The 17,169-nt window shown below is 36.8% G+C and overlaps 3 protein-coding genes across 6 annotated transcripts; 1 reads left to right on the top strand and 2 right to left on the bottom strand.

Annotated features, from left to right (window-relative positions):
• The first annotated feature begins 41 nt into the window (after positions 1 to 41).
• On the top strand, positions 42 to 2,321 carry LOC122539204 (phospholipase A1-like). Of its 2 annotated transcripts, none has more exons than XM_043673929.1 (6): positions 42 to 935; positions 1,052 to 1,155; positions 1,229 to 1,527; positions 1,602 to 1,688; positions 1,820 to 2,068; positions 2,178 to 2,321. In XM_043673929.1, exons 1-6 carry the CDS (start codon positions 450 to 452, stop codon positions 2,249 to 2,251), a joined length of 1,299 nt encoding a protein of 432 aa, XP_043529864.1. In that variant the 5' UTR covers positions 42 to 449; the 3' UTR covers positions 2,252 to 2,321. The 2 variants fall into 2 exon arrangements, with proteins under 2 accessions (XP_043529864.1, XP_043529865.1); XM_043673930.1 differs by having other exon boundaries at positions 44 to 935; positions 1,415 to 1,527.
• On the bottom strand, positions 2,296 to 17,104 carry LOC122539198. 3 transcript variants are annotated; one of them, XM_043673915.1, is made up of 10 exons: positions 17,025 to 17,104; positions 13,399 to 14,338; positions 12,686 to 13,273; positions 6,232 to 6,320; positions 5,923 to 6,002; positions 5,676 to 5,800; positions 4,792 to 5,256; positions 4,374 to 4,703; positions 4,116 to 4,268; positions 2,296 to 3,434 (listed from the first exon to the last, which is right to left on the bottom strand). In XM_043673915.1, the coding sequence occupies exons 2-10, from the start codon at positions 14,242 to 14,244 to the stop codon at positions 3,015 to 3,017; spliced, it is 3,096 nt and encodes a 1,031-aa protein (XP_043529850.1). In that variant the 5' UTR covers positions 14,245 to 14,338; positions 17,025 to 17,104; the 3' UTR covers positions 2,296 to 3,014. The 3 variants fall into 3 exon arrangements, with proteins under 3 accessions (XP_043529850.1, XP_043529848.1, XP_043529849.1); XM_043673913.1 differs by lacking the exon at positions 17,025 to 17,104 and adding an exon at positions 15,443 to 16,784; XM_043673914.1 differs by lacking the exon at positions 17,025 to 17,104 and having other exon boundaries at positions 13,399 to 14,441.
• On the bottom strand, positions 10,514 to 11,368 carry LOC122539209. The gene is made up of 2 exons (XM_043673936.1): positions 10,816 to 11,368; positions 10,514 to 10,738 (listed from the first exon to the last, which is right to left on the bottom strand). Exons 1-2 carry the CDS (start codon positions 11,138 to 11,140, stop codon positions 10,563 to 10,565), a joined length of 501 nt encoding a protein of 166 aa, XP_043529871.1. The 5' UTR covers positions 11,141 to 11,368; the 3' UTR covers positions 10,514 to 10,562.
• Positions 17,105 to 17,169: the final 65 nt, after the last annotated feature.

Here is a 17,169-nt window from a genome sequence, read left to right as displayed (position 1 = left end):
ATTTAGACAAAGATTTATATAATTATATAATTAATTACAGAAATAAGTTTGCATTACATCGTTGTAACAGAAACATAATTTTTTAACTACAGTAGAGTGTCGTATATCCAAAACTCTATTATTCAAATATCTTAATATCTGAACTATTAATACAGAATTTCTGCTAATAATTAGGAGATCATTTATTATTAGAAAACATTCTGTTCTAATAACATGATTTGTATATTAAGATATTTGAAAAACATAAAGAGATCTAGATAAGCAACATTCTCTATATTGCTTGAAATCGGTAATCTAAACTGCATATATTATTACTTGAAATTAGTAATGTAAACTGTATTATCGTTAGGTCATGACTTTAAACTGTCATGTACGTACATACTTTGTATATTGTCTCTTATCATCGATATGGTACATCTTTCATCACAATTAGAAATTAAGCGACGAAAATGATGTGGTTTATATTGGTGCTTATCCAATTTTCTGCAATTTCGGCTATGCAGAATCATGTCTTTGAAACAAGTACAAAAACAGACACAAGCGGATATCATGTAGATAAAAATTTATCAAGTTTTCATAGTAAAAATTTAACATATTCTATTTTTTCAATCTTGAATTCCTCGAGTTTTACTCACCGCCAAATACGTTCCCAAGAAAATCAGGAAGTGGATTGTTTTGGCATGGGAAGAGGATTAGCTACAATCTTAGAATGGCTGTTTCTGATTAATCCAAATCGAACAAACACTTTGAATGTTCAATTTTTGCTTTCTTCGAGAAGACAACCACACCGCGTTCAGGTAGTTCTCGGTGAACAATTTGGTCTGGAATGGACAGATTTTCAAATCGAGCGAAGGACAATTGTGATAGTTCACGGATTCTTGTCGAATGGTCAACAATCGTGGATCAATGAAATGGAAAAGGCATTTCTTCAATGGGTGATTACATTACATTTAAATTACCGTTTTCTCACCAAACATACATCATGGTATATTTGTAACTGTTAGCAGCGACTTTAAATAATAATTTCTTCTCATTCTATGTAATGTTTTAGAAAGACGTTAACGTCGTCGTCATAGATTGGAGTGCCGAAGGCAATACTTGGAACTACTATAAAGCAGCAGTTAACACACGAGTAATAGGACATCAAATTGCAAGGTCTTCTTTTTCCATGAATATTATCTATAGAGTTACGTTGATTGCGAAAATTCATTGAACCTATTGTATAAAGATTTCTAGAACATATACAGGACGCAAAAACAAGCACGCACGAGAATGATTGGGGACCATTGCATTTAGTAGGTCATAGTCTTGGGGCACACATTTGCGGATTCGCCGCGAAAGAGCTGAAGAAAAGACAAAGTAAATGGAGAATTGAAAGAATAACAGGATTGGATCCTGCACAACCTTGTTTCAGGGACGTTAATCTCACGATGAAGCTTCACAAATCTGATGCATCGTTCGTTGATGTTATCCACACCAATGGGAAATTGCTCTCGCAAATAGGATTAGGTTTACCAGAGCCGATAGGTTTGACAATTACACATACATTGTGATATGTTCATCAGGCATGACTTTAAAAACGAACAAACGATTTACATTAGGTCACGTCGATTTCTATCCTAATGGTGGCAGAAGCCAACCTGGCTGCGATTCCTCGTTCTTTGAACATTTACCAATTCACCTTCAAGGTGTGTACAGATACTCTGACAATATTTTAATACATTGAAAAGAAAGGTGTTGCTTGTTGTTAGTTTTAAAAACAGCTTATCGCTGTCTAGACTTATTCTCGTCCTGTAAAATGTCAAATTGTTTTTGGTAGTGATTAATAAGGCTGTATGCAGTCACGGACGTTCCTATGTTTACTTGACGGAGTCGTTGGTATCTGAGGTTGAGCACAATTGCACCTTCTGGGCACATCATTGGGATTTGTCGTATCGAAATTTGATGCAGCGAGTGTCAGGAGAATTTTGCGACAAAAATACTTGCACTGAGATGGGCATAAACGCGATAAATTATCCTGAACGGGGGACATTCTTTGTCACAACTTCCAACGTTCCGCCGTTCTGTAGTAAGAAAGATTTATTATGATAAAATAATACTCTTTATGCGCATTGCCATAAACTTTTATACGAATGTAAATCTACTAGTTGTAGTGATTAATCTTTTGATATTTGTAGTTAACGATACTCGCATAATCAATGAAGTAATGACGCAATTGGAGAGGGATTACGTGGATGAACTTTGTGATTAACACGTGATGATCACACGTTGTTACAAGTGAGTTGAGAAAAGACAAATAAATAAATGAACTTTAATTAAAATTTTTGTTACATACAACAAGTTTAAGTTATTAAATGCGGCTAAGTACGTATTTACAATGAAATTTCTCTCGGAAATTAAACAGATTATATACATATCACGCTGTTTAATTTCATACGTGGATTTCATGCTGCGTGAATAAGCAGTCTTCAGGTTATTTAAAGAAACGTCGCTTACTTTTTTCTTTTCTTCTCCGTCAATTATAAAAACGACTTGCGTCACGCTTACATTCACGATAATATTACAACTTAATTATGTTATAAATTACAATGCGCAATATACAAACAAAAAAGAAATACTTCGTTGTACAAACGATAACGATTTACAAGACTGTGGCGGAAACGTTAACTTTGTCTTGTTCTATTTTCACGCGTAATATGCTATCATTGGCACTTTATTAATACAAACAGATATTTAGTAACTTGTCCTACGGGACAATAAATATTCAATAAATATTTTCACGCTACTGTAATTTAATAGCACACCCTCGAAACAAGGTGTTTGTACAGTGAAATTTGACTTCTTTTTTTAAAAGATGAGTCACGTTTTAATTTCAAGCGTACTTTAGTAGTATTTTGCTCATCTGTATGATTAATAATTTTCGTTGTTATTCATTTTTATACGTGTTACATGTGTTTTTTTCTTCGATATCAGGTGCTTAAATTTTGAATTTAGTCAGGCGAAATGAGGCGTAACTAATGAATAACTTGAACGTAAGTGGCTGGAAATATTCCAGTTCGCCCTCTACATTCTCCTATCCACCAACCATCCGGCTGTTTTTGATGCACCGTTATCAAGTCCCCGGGACTTAGACTGAGCTCGTCGTTCAAATTCGCCGAATATTGATAGATCGCCCTGCACTGTTCCGTTCCATCCGATTTGCCGCTGGTTTCCGTGGCTTCCACGTCCTGGTTGTTATTATCCTCGGAGTGGCTACTAAACTCGTCGAAATCGCTAAAGTCGTCTTCATCCGGCGGATTCTCCGAGTTTCCGTCGCCAGCTGTCCGATCGGCCCAGTGACGACTCTCGGCATCGTGATCCTTTACGAGATGAACGTCCATTTCGTCTTCGTCGTACTGAATCTCGAACGATTCGTTCTTTGCCCAAGAAGGAATCTGTGGAATAATTATATGTTATACGTTTTATATAATATATGTGTTATGTGTTTATTAACCTATATTAACGACTTGCGCTGGCAATTGATTGCGGACCATAACGAGTGACCAAACCGTATACAATAATTCGTCGCTTTCTTTTTAAACTCATCGGCATGATATCTCTATCTCTGGATAGAAATTATTGAGAAGTAATAAATTTATTATTTATTTTGCCTGGGTTATACTTAAAACTGAGAAAATATTGCAATTTTGGACAAGAAATTCTCGACGTGCGTGGCACGTCATTCCAGTACAAGTAGTTAACCTCTTGCACTGGCAACTGATTGCGGACCATAACGAGTGACCAAACCGTATACAATAACTCGTCGCTTTCTTTTCGAACTTGTCAGTATGATATCTCTACCTCTGGACAGAAATTATTGAGAAGTAACAAATTTATTATTTGTTTTGCCTGAGTTATATCTAAATATGCTTAAAACTGAGAAAATATTGCAATTTTGGACAAAAAATTCTCGACGTGCGTGGCACGTCATTCCAGCGCAAGAGGTTAAAACATATAATATACAATATATGTTATATGTTTTAATACGTTACATATTTTACATGTATATTAACGTAATGTATACAACACACTGTTAGTTGAAATTTATAGCTAAACTTTAGATTCATCAGATTCACCTTAAGGACACTCTGCTGCAAGCCCTGTTTGTCCCTTGAAACTAGAATATGCTCAGCCAACGGGTGTTTGTCTCGTTTGCTGCCCTCTACCTCGGCCAATGTCCCCCCAACTTTGTACCTCGCTGCCTCTAGATACAGTAACATAGAACGCATCTAAAAGAAAAGAAGAAACGAACGGATTTCGAAAGTCGTGGATTTTGTGACTTAAGTTTCTAAAATAACTCGCAGATCAAAGAAAAAGCGCAAGAGCAGCCGTACATGGTGCAGCTTCTCCGTTACGTTTTGCGTGCTTTCGTCCGCCGCGAATGCCGGCGTTGCGATGAAAGCTCGATGAAGAGTTTCCAAACCCTCCCTGCCGCGTCTCTCCCGTTCCAGGTCCTGTCTGATCAAATGAAGGACTCGTACCAGCGCTTGTTTCCGACGTTCCCTGTTCATCGCCAGAGTAACGTGCTCGGCGTAGAAGTCTGGCAGCAACTGGTCGGCGTTGCATCCCTCGTTGCTTTCTACTCTGCGTATAAGATTCTTCAAGATCTCGATATCCTGAGAAACGTTGCAGTTGCGTATAGGAGCTGCCAAACGGTCTGCACTCTGTATATATATAAAGAGAGAGAGAGAAAGAGAGAAAAAAATGGAGAAAATGGTCGATGTTGGTTAATCTTGCAACGTGTGAGTTTACCTGTTGCAGACGGGGAGCTAAGGCTTGCAGGTGAGCCAAATAAACGTTGGCGAGATCTTTGAGAGCGCTCAATCGTTCCTCCTCGAGGAGTTCCATTTGTTTAGCACCTTTCCTCACGGTGCTCTCGTACTCGAGCCTGGCTCTCTCGGCTCTCACGCTCACCGTGTAAAACTCCGTGTCGGCCCTGCGGGACGAGTCCTCGGCCTTTCTCCTCCTCGTCTCGAGCTTGCTGGCCTCCTTCTCCGTCATGTGATGGGTCGACGATTTGTTGTTGCTTTGCTGGCTCTGGCTGATCGATTGTAACCTTGCCAGGTCCTGCAACCTCTCGTTCTCTCTGGCGCAGGCGAAACTCTGCTTTTTGCTTTTCGTCGCGATGTTACGCCACTCGTGAAGAGACTTGCCGGCTTTGTCCACCGAGTTCTCGATGGATTTCCTCGAACGGCCTTGGGCCTCTGCTACTCCCACCTGTGGACGTGTCAACGACGTCTTCAACGCCTCTTTCTCGTTCGAGGAAGGAACGCGTTTATCATCACGAATGACAAGAATTCGAAACGAAGCAACATATTAGATGTTGAGTCTCTCGTCTCTAAAAATACGTTTATGTTTTCTCTACGATTTAGATTAAGAAGAATACGATGCATGAACGACCAATTCTTCGTCGAAACGACCAATTTATAATTTTCTTCGAATAGTTCTGCATACTTGCAGCGTTGCATTTTTAAAGACTTTGAATGATTTTACGAATAAAAGTTAACGTTCTTCGTTCTTCATTGTCAATTTCTTTCTATTCCCTGCGCTCTCTGTAATTTCTTCGATATAATTTTCATGCCTTTGTCAAAGTTTTTTTTTTTTTTTTTCATGCCTGTAACGTAACGTGAACTCACTCTGAGGGGCTTGGCAATTTGTTCGCTGAGCGTGATTCCCCAGATCCTGTGGGCCTCCGCGGCGGCCTCCATCTCCTCGCCGACGCATCTCCATGCCTCGTTCACACCTCCGCTTCCGTTACCACCTGCGTTATTGCAAAGTTATTACTATCTACCACCCACTATCCTCTGCCAGCCACTTTCTTCACTTGACATCCTCGTGATGCAGAAAATCACAGAGAAAGAAGCAAGCAAGTTGGAACGATACCTTGATCTTTTGCGCAGGCCTTGGTCAGTTTGTTGCTCAGCTTGCTAAGCCCTTTGGCATAAGCCGCTTCTAACTCCGCCCTGAAAAAGAGCGAAGAACGAAATTGTGCAGAATTTTTTACAGAAGAAATATTTTCTTCAGAGGAACGACGTTCACGTTCTTATTAAATACACTGTACGTGACACATATTAAGAGTTAAATAAAAAAGAGATTTTATGTGTGTGTGTGTGTGTATATATATATATATATATAAATAATAGATAGATTGTTGTTGCAAAGGTTTACAACGTTTAGAGAGGAATTTCCTACCTTTCGTGTAGGATAGACGCCAGTTCCTTGCAGAAATCACCACCTTGCTTCACATACCTTCGAACATCTTCGAATCCACCTTGTCCACCCTGCAACCAGAAGCCAATGTTAATTTATTTTATATTTTAATATATATTTAATATTTATGATATATGATATTAATATATTTTAATATCTATGATACATATGATATTAATATATTTTAATATCTATGATACATATGATATTAATATATTTTAATATTTATGATATATATGATATTAATACATTTAATATCTATGATACATATCATATTAATATATTTAATATCTATGATACGTATCATATTAATATATTTAATATTTATGATACATACAATATTAATAATTTAATATTTATGATACATATAATATTAATATATTTAATATCTATGATACATATAATATTAATATATTTTAATATCTATGATACATATCATATTAATATATTTCAATATCTATGATACATATCATATTAATATATATTAATATCTATGATACATATCATATTAACATATTTAATATTTATGATACGTACAATATTAATAATTTAATATTTATGATACATATAATATTAATAGATTTAATATCTATGATACATATAATATTAATATATTTTAATATCTATGATACATATCATATTAATATATATTAATATCTATGATACATATCATATTAATATATATTAATATCTATGATACATATGATATTAATATATTTTAATATTTATGATACATATGATATTAATATATTTAATATTTGATATATATAATATTAATACATTTAATATCTATGATACATATTATATTAATATATTTAATATCTATGATACATATCATATTAATATATATTAATATTTATGATACATATCATATTAATATATTTTAGTACCTATGATACATATCATATTAATATATATTAATATCTATGATACATATCATATTAATATATATTAATATCTATGATACATATCATATTAATATATTTTAATATCTATGATACATATTATATTAACATGTTTAATATTTATGATACGTACAATATTAATATATTTTAATATCTATGATACATATTAATATATTTAATATTTATAATATATATAATATTAATATATTTAATATTTTCCGTCTTTCGATACTAAACGAGCGCTTCCCCCAAAGGATTAAACTTGCCAAGAAGTAAACTTGTCAAATATACAAATTATTTTTGCCCCTAAAACGTCGACATAAAACCAGATATCTCAGTTTGCCATTGCGTCTACACTTTCCTTGTACACTGTCAAACCTTAATGTATAAAGTTCATATTCTTATTTTGTGGTTATAGTGCTACAAATATAGCACGTAATAAAATTTTAAATGAAGTCCAAAACTTAAATTAAGAAAAAAAAAAAAAAAAGAGCGCTTGTTCCACGCTTGAACGATAAAGGGCAGTAAATAGCAAGATGAGCTACACCATGTGTGTTTATTTATACTTTTTGTTTAGATCTTTTGTTTCTCTTGTATCGTAGAAATGTGATGTATACCTAAATAAACAAAAACGACATCGACGTACAAATACCAGAATACGAATGGATTGTCAAGGGCTGTAAATGGAGCGAGAAAATGGAGAATCTGACGGAACTTGGTAACGTTGCGAACAACGGACGATATTGAGAAACAACAAAGTTAATTAAAAGTGGAAAGTAACCGTCTTGAAGAGTTTATTAGTGGCTCTAATCGAGAACTTATGCTCTTCCAGGTCGGGTAAACGCTCTCCAACCAAATGTCTGTAACACGTTCCTCTTCGAGGTAATTCTCGAGGTAAAATTACAAGTTTTAGAAACAAACCGAAACGACACGAAATGAAACGACACACGAGTCTGGCACTAAATGGCCGGATCGAAGAGAGGAGGGTATATCGGAAATGTCATTTACCAGTACCATTTCCTGGTACGTTACGCCTAACTCAACCTTTCGAGTAACATTCTGACTGGACGGCTTTCCAAGCCAGTACTTGCAGTACGGTAAAAATTCATTTTTATATCGGTCTCGTTTATACCGAGAAATCAAGTTTGATTACGTTTAAGTTTGTATGAATCACTCTACCTGTAAAGTACGATTAAACGAAATAATTTATCACAATGATTCAAGAGAAGAAACTTTTACGGTAAAAATTAATTTTCATACTGTTTTCGTTTATACGTAGGAATCAAGTTTGATCCCGTTTGAACTCGTGCGAATCACACTACCTGTAAAGTACGATTAAATAAAGTAATTCATCACCGAATGATCACAATGTAATTCAAAGGAAGAATCTTTTGCAGTAAAAATTCATTTTCATATTATTCTCGTTTACATATGATAACTAAGTTTGATAATGTTTGAATTCGTACGAATCACTCTACCTGTAAAATACGATTGAATAAAGTAATTCATCACCGAATGATCACAATGTAATTCAAAGGAAGAATCTTTTGCAGTAAAAATTCATTTTCATATTATTCTCGTTTACATATGATAACTAAGTTTGATAATGTTTGAATTCGTACGAATCACTCTACCTGTAAAATACGATTAAATAAAGTAATTTATCACCGAATGATCGCAACGTAATTCAAAGGAAGAATCTTTTATAGTAAAAATTCATTTTCATATTATTCTCGTTTACATATGATAACTAAGTTTGATAATGTTTGAATTCGTACGTATCACTCTACCTGTAAAATACGATTAAATAAAGTAATTCATCACCGAATGATCACAATATAATTCAAAGGAAGAATCTTTTACAGTAAAAATTCATTTTCATATTATTCTCGTTTACATGTGGTAACTAAGTTTGATAATGTTTGAATTCGTACGAATCACTGTACCTGTAAAATACGATTAAATAAAGTAATTTATCACCGAATGATCACAGTGTAATTCAAAGGAAGAATCTTTTACAGTAAAAATTCATTTTCATATTATTCTCGTTTACATATGATAACTAAGTTTGATAATGTTTGAATTCGTACGTATCACTCTACCTGTAAAATACGATTAAATAAAGTAATTCATCACCGAATGATCACAATGTAATTCAAAGGAAGAATCTTTTACAGTAAAAATTCATTTTCATATTATTCTCGTTTACATGTGGTAACTAAGTTTGATAATGTTCGAATTCGTACGAATGACTCTACCTGTAAAATACGATTAAATAAAGTAATTCATCACCGAATGATCACAATGTAATTCAAAGGAAGAATCTTTTACAGTAAAAATTTATTTTCATATTATTCTCGTATATGTGGTAACCAAGTTTGATTACGTTTGAATTCGTATGAATTACTCTACCTGTAAAGTACGATTAAATAAAGTAATTTATCATCGAATGATAAAGATCGTCCGATAGAAACGATATAACTTTTTTTCTTCTGTGAACTTTTTCTCAGTGAGTAATTTTCGATTTGAATAGGTGGAATAATCACTGCTGACTCGTACCAATTGCAAACTGTCCTACTCAGAGAGTTATCCAAATTAATAAATTTAAAGGGTTATCCAAATTAATAAATTTGAATGAAATGAAACGAAACGAGACGTACTCTGTATTTTTTATTTCGCTTGCGAGTAAAAATTTAGTTTCTTCGGTGAAAGTGGCGTCGAAACCGTTTCAAGTAAAAGGTTAATTAATACCTCAGATTGAATATAGTTGTACGCGCGTGTATACAGGATGATTCACATAACTTGCACACCTGAAATAATTTTTAAATTATACCTCGAATGAAAAATTTAATACAAAAGTTGTATGGTTTCATGGATGACAAAATATGGCAAGTATCAATTTTTCGTGGGTTTCGAAATTTTCAAGGTCATCTTTCCTTTTTTTTTTTTTTCAGTTGGACCATATATTTTTTTTCCATCACAAATACGATAACCCATTTAGTAGATTTAAGCTTAGTACGTATTTTAAATATGTGTGAACAAGATTTTACAGATAAAAAATAATAATAATAATAATTGAATAATATTGCTTGTGAATATAATTGATGAAATATTGCATCGCACTTTAAATTTTATTCAGACTTTCAAAAATCAAAAAGCAGTTAACCAGTTGCGCTGGCAACTGATTGCGGACCATAACGAGTGACCGAACCGTATAAAATAATTCGTCGCTTTCTTTTTGAACTCGTCGGTACGATATCAGTGGATAGAAATTATTGAGAAGTAATAAGTTTATTATTTGTTTCGCCTATTTTGTTAAGTACTTAAAACTGAGAAAATATTACAATTTTGGAATAAAATATTCTCGACGTGCGTGGCACGTCATTCCAGCGTGAGAGGTTAAGGCAGTTAACCGAGATATTGGCGGTGGTTACGATTTACGAGAAGAGATCGAAGGTATTTCAGTCCGGTCGAAACTCGAAAGTAATCGCGATGGAAACAGCGCTGCTCTCTCGGAAGATGGTCGGGAGGAATCGATCGTCTGGAGGAATCGGCGCCGGTACCACGATGCCGCGGTTGGTTGGCTCTCGACGAACGAAAACAGAAGGTGAAACATCGTGAGAGATCGCAATCAACGTGCACGGTTTCCTTTCCCTTTTACCTTCAAGATTTCCTCGGCGTAGGTTCACGTGACACGCGGTGAAATCGCGGAGGTCGCGGGTACTATCTCCATAGAGCGAGCTATTAACGCCCGTAGCACCTCTCACGAGAGCCTCGCTAGCTGCCTCTGCTTTCTTTCGTACGCTCAATTTTCCACGCGTGCCTTGCAATTTCTCTGACCGATTATTTCGCAGGTCTTTGACGCAGAAGCGCAGAACCATTCCCAGATACGCGGACGAGAGAAAACAAAGCCTAAATTCGTACACAATAGATTCTCCACGCCAGTGTTTCTCAAACTTTTTGTCGACCATGCCCCACCTAAGCATCTCTAAAATCCTGATATCCCAGCCATGTGACACATTCTTATTATTCAAGAACTAAATTTTTCACCCGGACGAAGCATAAAAGGCCATTAGATTCGAGGTCCAAACGAGCTTCCAAAGAACATGACATCCATGAAAGAAAAAAGTAAAAGAACGAAAGAAGTCACTAAGAAATTGTTAAGAAAGTAATAAAAGCGATATGACAAACAGGAAACAAAGACGAGACTGAGAACAGCAACGGGAATGCCACCTGTGAGCTGTTCATTTCCCTAGTACGAGGTTTCTGCCGCAACGATAGATGGGACTAGTTAATGGGGTGCATTGCACAACGCGCAGAAGTTAAATTTTCATTTAACCAGTGGCAACTGATTGCGGACCATAACGAGTGACCAAACCGTATACAATACTCGTCGCTCTTTTCGAACTTGTCGGTATGATATCTCTACCTCTGGATAGAAATTATTGAGAAGTAATAAATTTATTACTTGTTTTGCCTGAGTTATACTTAAATATACTTAAAACTGAGAAACTATTGTAAATTTGGGACAAAAAATACTCGACGTGCGTGGCACGTCATTCTAGCGCAAGAGCTTAACCAGTTGCGCTGGCAACTGCGGACCATAACGAGTGACCAAATCGTACACAATAAAATATGTCACTCTCTTTTTGAACTCGTCGGGTATGATATCACTGGGTAGAAATTATTGAGAGGTAATAAATTTATTATTTATTTTGCTTATTTGCTTAAATATACTCACAAGATATACTTAAAACTGAGAAAAAAAATTGCAATTTTGGAACAAAAAATTCTCGACCTGCGTGGCATGTCATTCCAACGCAAGAGATTAAAGAAAATGCAAACAATTCACTGTTAATGATTCATTCTCGAATTCCCCCTTACGTGGGCATACGAAGAGAGACGTTTTTGCTAACTATGCACGAATACTTTGAAACAAGCAAACAAGTATTACACGCGTATGAGTAAATAAGTGTACCTGTCCTTCAGTTTACGTTTCATACGCGTAAAAAAACGTATTTTAATTATATTTAAGTCACAATACCTGTTTTAGGGTTATGTAAAGCCTTAATTTCCTGAAAAATATTCGTAAAAACATAAAAAATTGTTATACACTGCTGTATCGGTCATAGTAAAACCGTACCAACTTTCCTCTACCATTTTTCCCATTTGTTTACCATTCCCGAGTGAAACAATGCGAACACCCTGTATGCACGTACGTATGTATGTACGTGCATCAGTAGACGCGAGTATCAACGAACACGGAAAGAACAAAGTCGGTTATTTTCTCTATCCAACTTTCTCACACTTTCTTCGCCTCGGATCGTTTCTTTGGTCTGTTGGCTGTTTCTACAATAGTTATGGCTGGCGATGTTTTCAGAATGCAATATAGGGGCTAACGCAACGGCTAACACCGAACGGAGGGGGGGAAGAGGTTCATCGAGATTCGTGAGAAAGGAATTTCGTTTGCTTCGGTTTAATTTCGCAATCGGATTACGCGACGAACAGAGCGGAGGAGGGAACGAAGTTACCTCGTCGGCCTCGTGCGAAGAAGGCGAGTGCAGAAGATGAGTGGAGGCCATTAACCCTCTGATTGACCCCAGCATTCTCCTCTTAATCAAGCCGGCGTTTCGAGCGTGAGCCCTGATGGTCTCGTCGTTCTCCGCGTCGGAGCAGAGCTTGTCCATGCTGAGGGAGATGGAAGCTCGGCTCGCCTCCTCGTTCCTCGACGTTGGTTCGTTCAACGCAAGGTTGTCCGTGCTCGCCACCATCTTTCCCAAACTTTCGTCGCTCTTCGTCGGCGCTCGAACGTTGGTCCTGCTGCCTCGCGACGAAACGACCACGGCTCCGGGAGAGGGGAACGAGTCGAGATTCTCCTCCGAGACGGAGGACAAACCGAACTCCTCGACCCTGAGGATCGACCCCGACTGCCGCGTCCTCGCCTTGGTCAGGTCGTAAGACGCTTGGTTACCATTCGACACGGGCAGGCTGCACGACTCCTCGGCGAGAGCACCGACAGCCTGCAGTCTCGCGTGTTTGTTCACCACGTCATTGATCCGGGAGGTCTCCTCCCTCAGCCAGCTTCGCATTTTCTCCCACGCCTTCTCCAGCCGATGTCTCTGCAATTTCAGGACGCTCGGTATCAGGAGTAACCGGTGATTTAAATCTTTCTCCCCTAGCTTCCTCTCGAGCCTCGCGGATCGCGATCCGCGAGACTCGAGACAGCTACGGTCCCAGGTAATACCTTTGGGTAACGTCCCCTTCGGCAAGAGACGATCGTGTCGTTAGAGCCTTCGACTCTTCCACGACACGATCGATCGCGCGTATCTGTCCCTTCTTCCGGAGATGCGGTCGTTCGATCGCTCGCTCTCTCCACGGACGTGATTGTTATTCCTTGAGGGGACTCGTCGTCGAGTCCTTGCGACTCTCTCGAGTCCTCCTCACCGTGCTTAGGCGGTTCGTTTCGAGTCTCCGCGTGGAATTTCTCCGAGCCCGAAACTTCCACCGCGGCGTGGCGCTCGTCCCCGCTGCTTTCTACCACTTTCTCGCTTTCGATCTCGTCGACAACCACGTATGAATTCCTGGGGAAATCGTACAGCTGATCTAGCGTCGACGCGTCCTGGTCGTTCTCGCTCGAGGTCACGGCCGCGACGCTTGCCCCTCTTGTTTTCGATTCGTCGTCCGCCTGCAGGAAGCTGAAGCTGATCCTCGGCACACCCTCGTCGTCGGTTTTCACCGACGTGACCGCCGTCAATTCCACCGTGTTTCTGTGTCGAGTCTCGTTGTCACCTAGTGCGCCATCATCTCGAATATCGGTTGTCGTCGTCGTCGTTGTCGACGACGGTTCGTTGCTGTCAGTTACTACAGCGGTCGCTTCTTCTCGTTTCTCGATCGAGTCGATCACCGCGGATTCGAGCGCGTTTCCTGGCAATTCTTGGCAACAGTGTATTATGACGGGCGCGGGGACGTCGTACCAAATCGTCGTCGAACCGCCAGCGTGCGCGGTGGTGTTCGCGCTGTTGTTCGACAACGTCAACCTTCTGGCCAACTTCAACGTGGCCCACGCCGAAACGTGCTTCGCTTCTGCCATTTCTCCCTTTTCGCGCCATCCGCTAACCGAACCGTCTAACTCGCGACACACTGTCCATCGTTTGTTCACCGTGTATACGCATTCTCTTTTCCACCTGTGCACCGTCGTTCGGACATCGTAAAATAACGTAACGCATAACGTTTGTAATTATTTATACATTGTTATTGTCTTAATTATTACAATTTAATTGTTAGTTTTATAATTGTCGTAATTTAACTAATTAAATTTATATTACAATTTAATTGTTATTGTTATAATTATTGTAATTTAACTAATTAATTTTATTGTTATAATTATTGTAATTTAACTAATTAATTTTATATTTATGATTATTACAATTTAATTGTTATTTTTATAATTATTATAATTTAAATAATTAAATTTATATTTATAATTATTACAATTCAATTGTTATTTTTAAATTATTATAATTTAAATAATTAAATTTATATTTATAATTATTATAATTCAATTGTTATTGTTATAATTATTGTAATTTAACTAATTAATTTTATTGTTATAATTGTTATTGTTATAATTATTGTAATTTAACTAATTAAATTTATATTTATAATTATTACAATTTAATTGTTATTTTTATAATTGTCATAATTTAAACAATTAAATTTATATTTATAATAATTACAATTTAAATGTTATTGTTATAATTATTGTATAATTTAACTAATTAAATTTATATTTATAATTATTACAATTTAATTGTTATTTTTATAATTATTACAATTTAACTAATTAAATTTATATTTATAATAATTACAATTTAATTGTCATTGTTATAATTGTCATAATTTAACTAATTAAATTTATATTTATGATTATTACAATTTAATTATTTTTATAATTATAATTGTTTTTGTTACAATTATTATAATTTATAATTGTTACAATTATGCATGCATTGTAGATTATTCGCGTTGGGCATACATTTATAACATTTGCAATTTAAATGGCACACTAGCTTATCTCACGTCGTGCACCTTCGTGTCTATATTTTATAATTATTTACTATTTATTATTGTATTTTATATTTGTATTTATTATTATATATTATTTAGTACTGTATAATTATTATTTATTTGTTATTCTTATTATTATTGATTCTACAATAATTTGGCGAAGGAGACTATAACGTTAATTAGTATGTTAGTGTAACACTAGTATAACTAGTGTAAAATACTCGTAGATGTGTCACGACACAGTCCAACACTATTACAACGTGTAAAATACTCGTAGATGTGTCACGACACAGTCCAACACTATTACAACGTGAAAAATAGTCGCGAGAGATTCTACAATAACTTGACAAAGGAACGAGCAAGATTAACCACTAGATCAAACATTAGTGTAGCACTATGTAACGTGTAAAGTAATATGTCGCGCCGATCGGCGGAATCAGGCGAATGAAATCGCGCGTAAAATAGTATGTCGCGGGGCAGACACCAGCAACGCGCGCCGCAAACGCGTTTCACAGTCGGCCACGAGTCGCGATCGCGATCGATTCAAGGTTGTCAATTAGCCGATCTGCCCGAAAGACGATCGCGTACCGCCCGGAACGCAACAGCACGGGGGACATGCTCGCGCGACGACGCCTCGCTCGTGACTCGCACCGCGGCTGGACCCAGCGCTGGAAACCGTATTACACGCGCATTATACAACAGACAACGTCGAACAATTATATCTACATTACGTTGCGTGCACACGTGTTACGCAACGGCGGCGAGTAAAACTGTGTGCGCCGTGCGGCGCCGTACCGTAAAACACCGTCTCCGCGAAAATAACGTCACGACCGTTCCGCGTGAAAATTTAATCTCGTCGTGGAGACGCGCTCGCTGATTTGTACACTTTGAGGCGACGACGATGAGCGTTCGGCGATGTTCGCAGATCGACGAACACAGTTGTCACGCAAAAGGTGGAAAGAAGACAGCCGGCAGGTTTGTGTAAACGGACGAATCGTTCGTAACGTTCGATCTGTCGTCGAATTGCATATTCGTCCGATACGAAATGTTTCACCGGTGGGCTTCACGTCTGGACTCTCTACGACGGAAATTGAACATTAAAAACTACCGACGATTCGAAGCGTGAAATTCGCCATCAAGAGGCAATGGAGTAAAAAGAGAAAGAAAGATAGGAAAACTTTATAATTTAAATTGTCGTTTAAATCTTTAAGGAACGCGTTGTTTTACATCTACATGTAACATTGGTCATTTGGACCATTTTTTGACCAATTCTGAAAACTTTTAAAAACGTTTTGCAAAAAAAATCGTATGAATTTTTAAGAAAGGCATTGGTTTACATTTATCTAAAATTGGTCATTTTGACCATTTTTTTGGTACCTTGGACCATTTTTTGACCAATTGTCAGTGCACTTTGTAAAACTTTTAAAAATGTTTTACAAAAAAAAATTGTATGAATTTTTAAAAAAGGCATTGCTTTACATTTATCTAAAATTGGTCATTTTGACCAATTTTTTGGTACCTTGGGCCATTTTTCAATCAATTCTCAGTGTACTTTGTAATACTTTCTAAAATGTTTTACAAAAAAAATCGTATGAATTTTTAAAGGCATTGCTTTACATTTATCTAAAATTTCAAATTGGCCATTTTGACCATTTTTTGGTACCTTGGACTATTTTTTTACCAATTCTCAATGCACTTTGTAATACTTTTAAAAACGTTTTACAAAAGAAAAGAAATCGTATGAATTTCAAAAAAAAGCATTGTTTTACATTCATCCAAAATTGTGAATTTGCTCATTCTGACCATTTAGTACTTCTAATGTTGACACCGTAACTGTCCCTAAAGGAGGAGAGCGTCGCTGTCGATAACGATAATTGTTTACATCGACGACACAGGTACGGCGAAAGAGGAGTCGCGACGAGACGAGACGAGACGAAACGAGAGAAGG

This window comes from Frieseomelitta varia, unplaced genomic scaffold (genome assembly GCF_011392965.1).
Source record: "Frieseomelitta varia isolate USP_RPSP 00005682 unplaced genomic scaffold, Fvar_1.2 scaffold_192, whole genome shotgun sequence".
NCBI lineage: Eukaryota > Metazoa > Arthropoda > Insecta > Hymenoptera > Apidae > Frieseomelitta > Frieseomelitta varia.
Note: the sequence above shows the minus strand (reverse complement) of the source record. Positions and strands in the feature narration are given on the sequence as shown.

What these genes read in the sequence shown, in the direction of transcription:
- LOC122539209 (XM_043673936.1), bottom strand. Translation starts at nt 11,140, where the DNA reads ATGCTTAGGTGGGGCATGGTCGACAAAAAGTTTGAGAAACACTGGCGT. An exon ending in ACGCCGAGGAAATCTTGAAG is followed by an intron (nt 10,739 to 10,815) that starts GTAAAAGGGAAA and finishes GTTCGTCGAGAG; the next exon opens with CCAACCAACCGCGGCATCGT.
- LOC122539204 (XM_043673929.1), top strand. Translation starts at nt 450, where the DNA reads ATGATGTGGTTTATATTGGTGCTTATCCAATTTTCTGCAATTTCGGCT. An exon ending in ATAGGACATCAAATTGCAAG is followed by an intron (nt 1,156 to 1,228) that starts GTCTTCTTTTTC and finishes TATTGTATAAAG; the next exon opens with ATTTCTAGAACATATACAGG. An exon ending in TTTACCAATTCACCTTCAAG is followed by an intron (nt 1,689 to 1,819) that starts GTGTGTACAGAT and finishes TGTTTTTGGTAG; the next exon opens with TGATTAATAAGGCTGTATGC.
- LOC122539198 (XM_043673915.1), bottom strand. Translation starts at nt 14,244, where the DNA reads ATGGCAGAAGCGAAGCACGTTTCGGCGTGGGCCACGTTGAAGTTGGCC. An exon ending in TAGCTCCCCGTCTGCAACAG is followed by an intron (nt 4,704 to 4,791) that starts GTAAACTCACAC and finishes ATATATATACAG; the next exon opens with AGTGCAGACCGTTTGGCAGC. An exon ending in TGCAGCAGAGTGTCCTTAAG is followed by an intron (nt 3,435 to 4,115) that starts GTGAATCTGATG and finishes ATTATTCCACAG; the next exon opens with ATTCCTTCTTGGGCAAAGAA.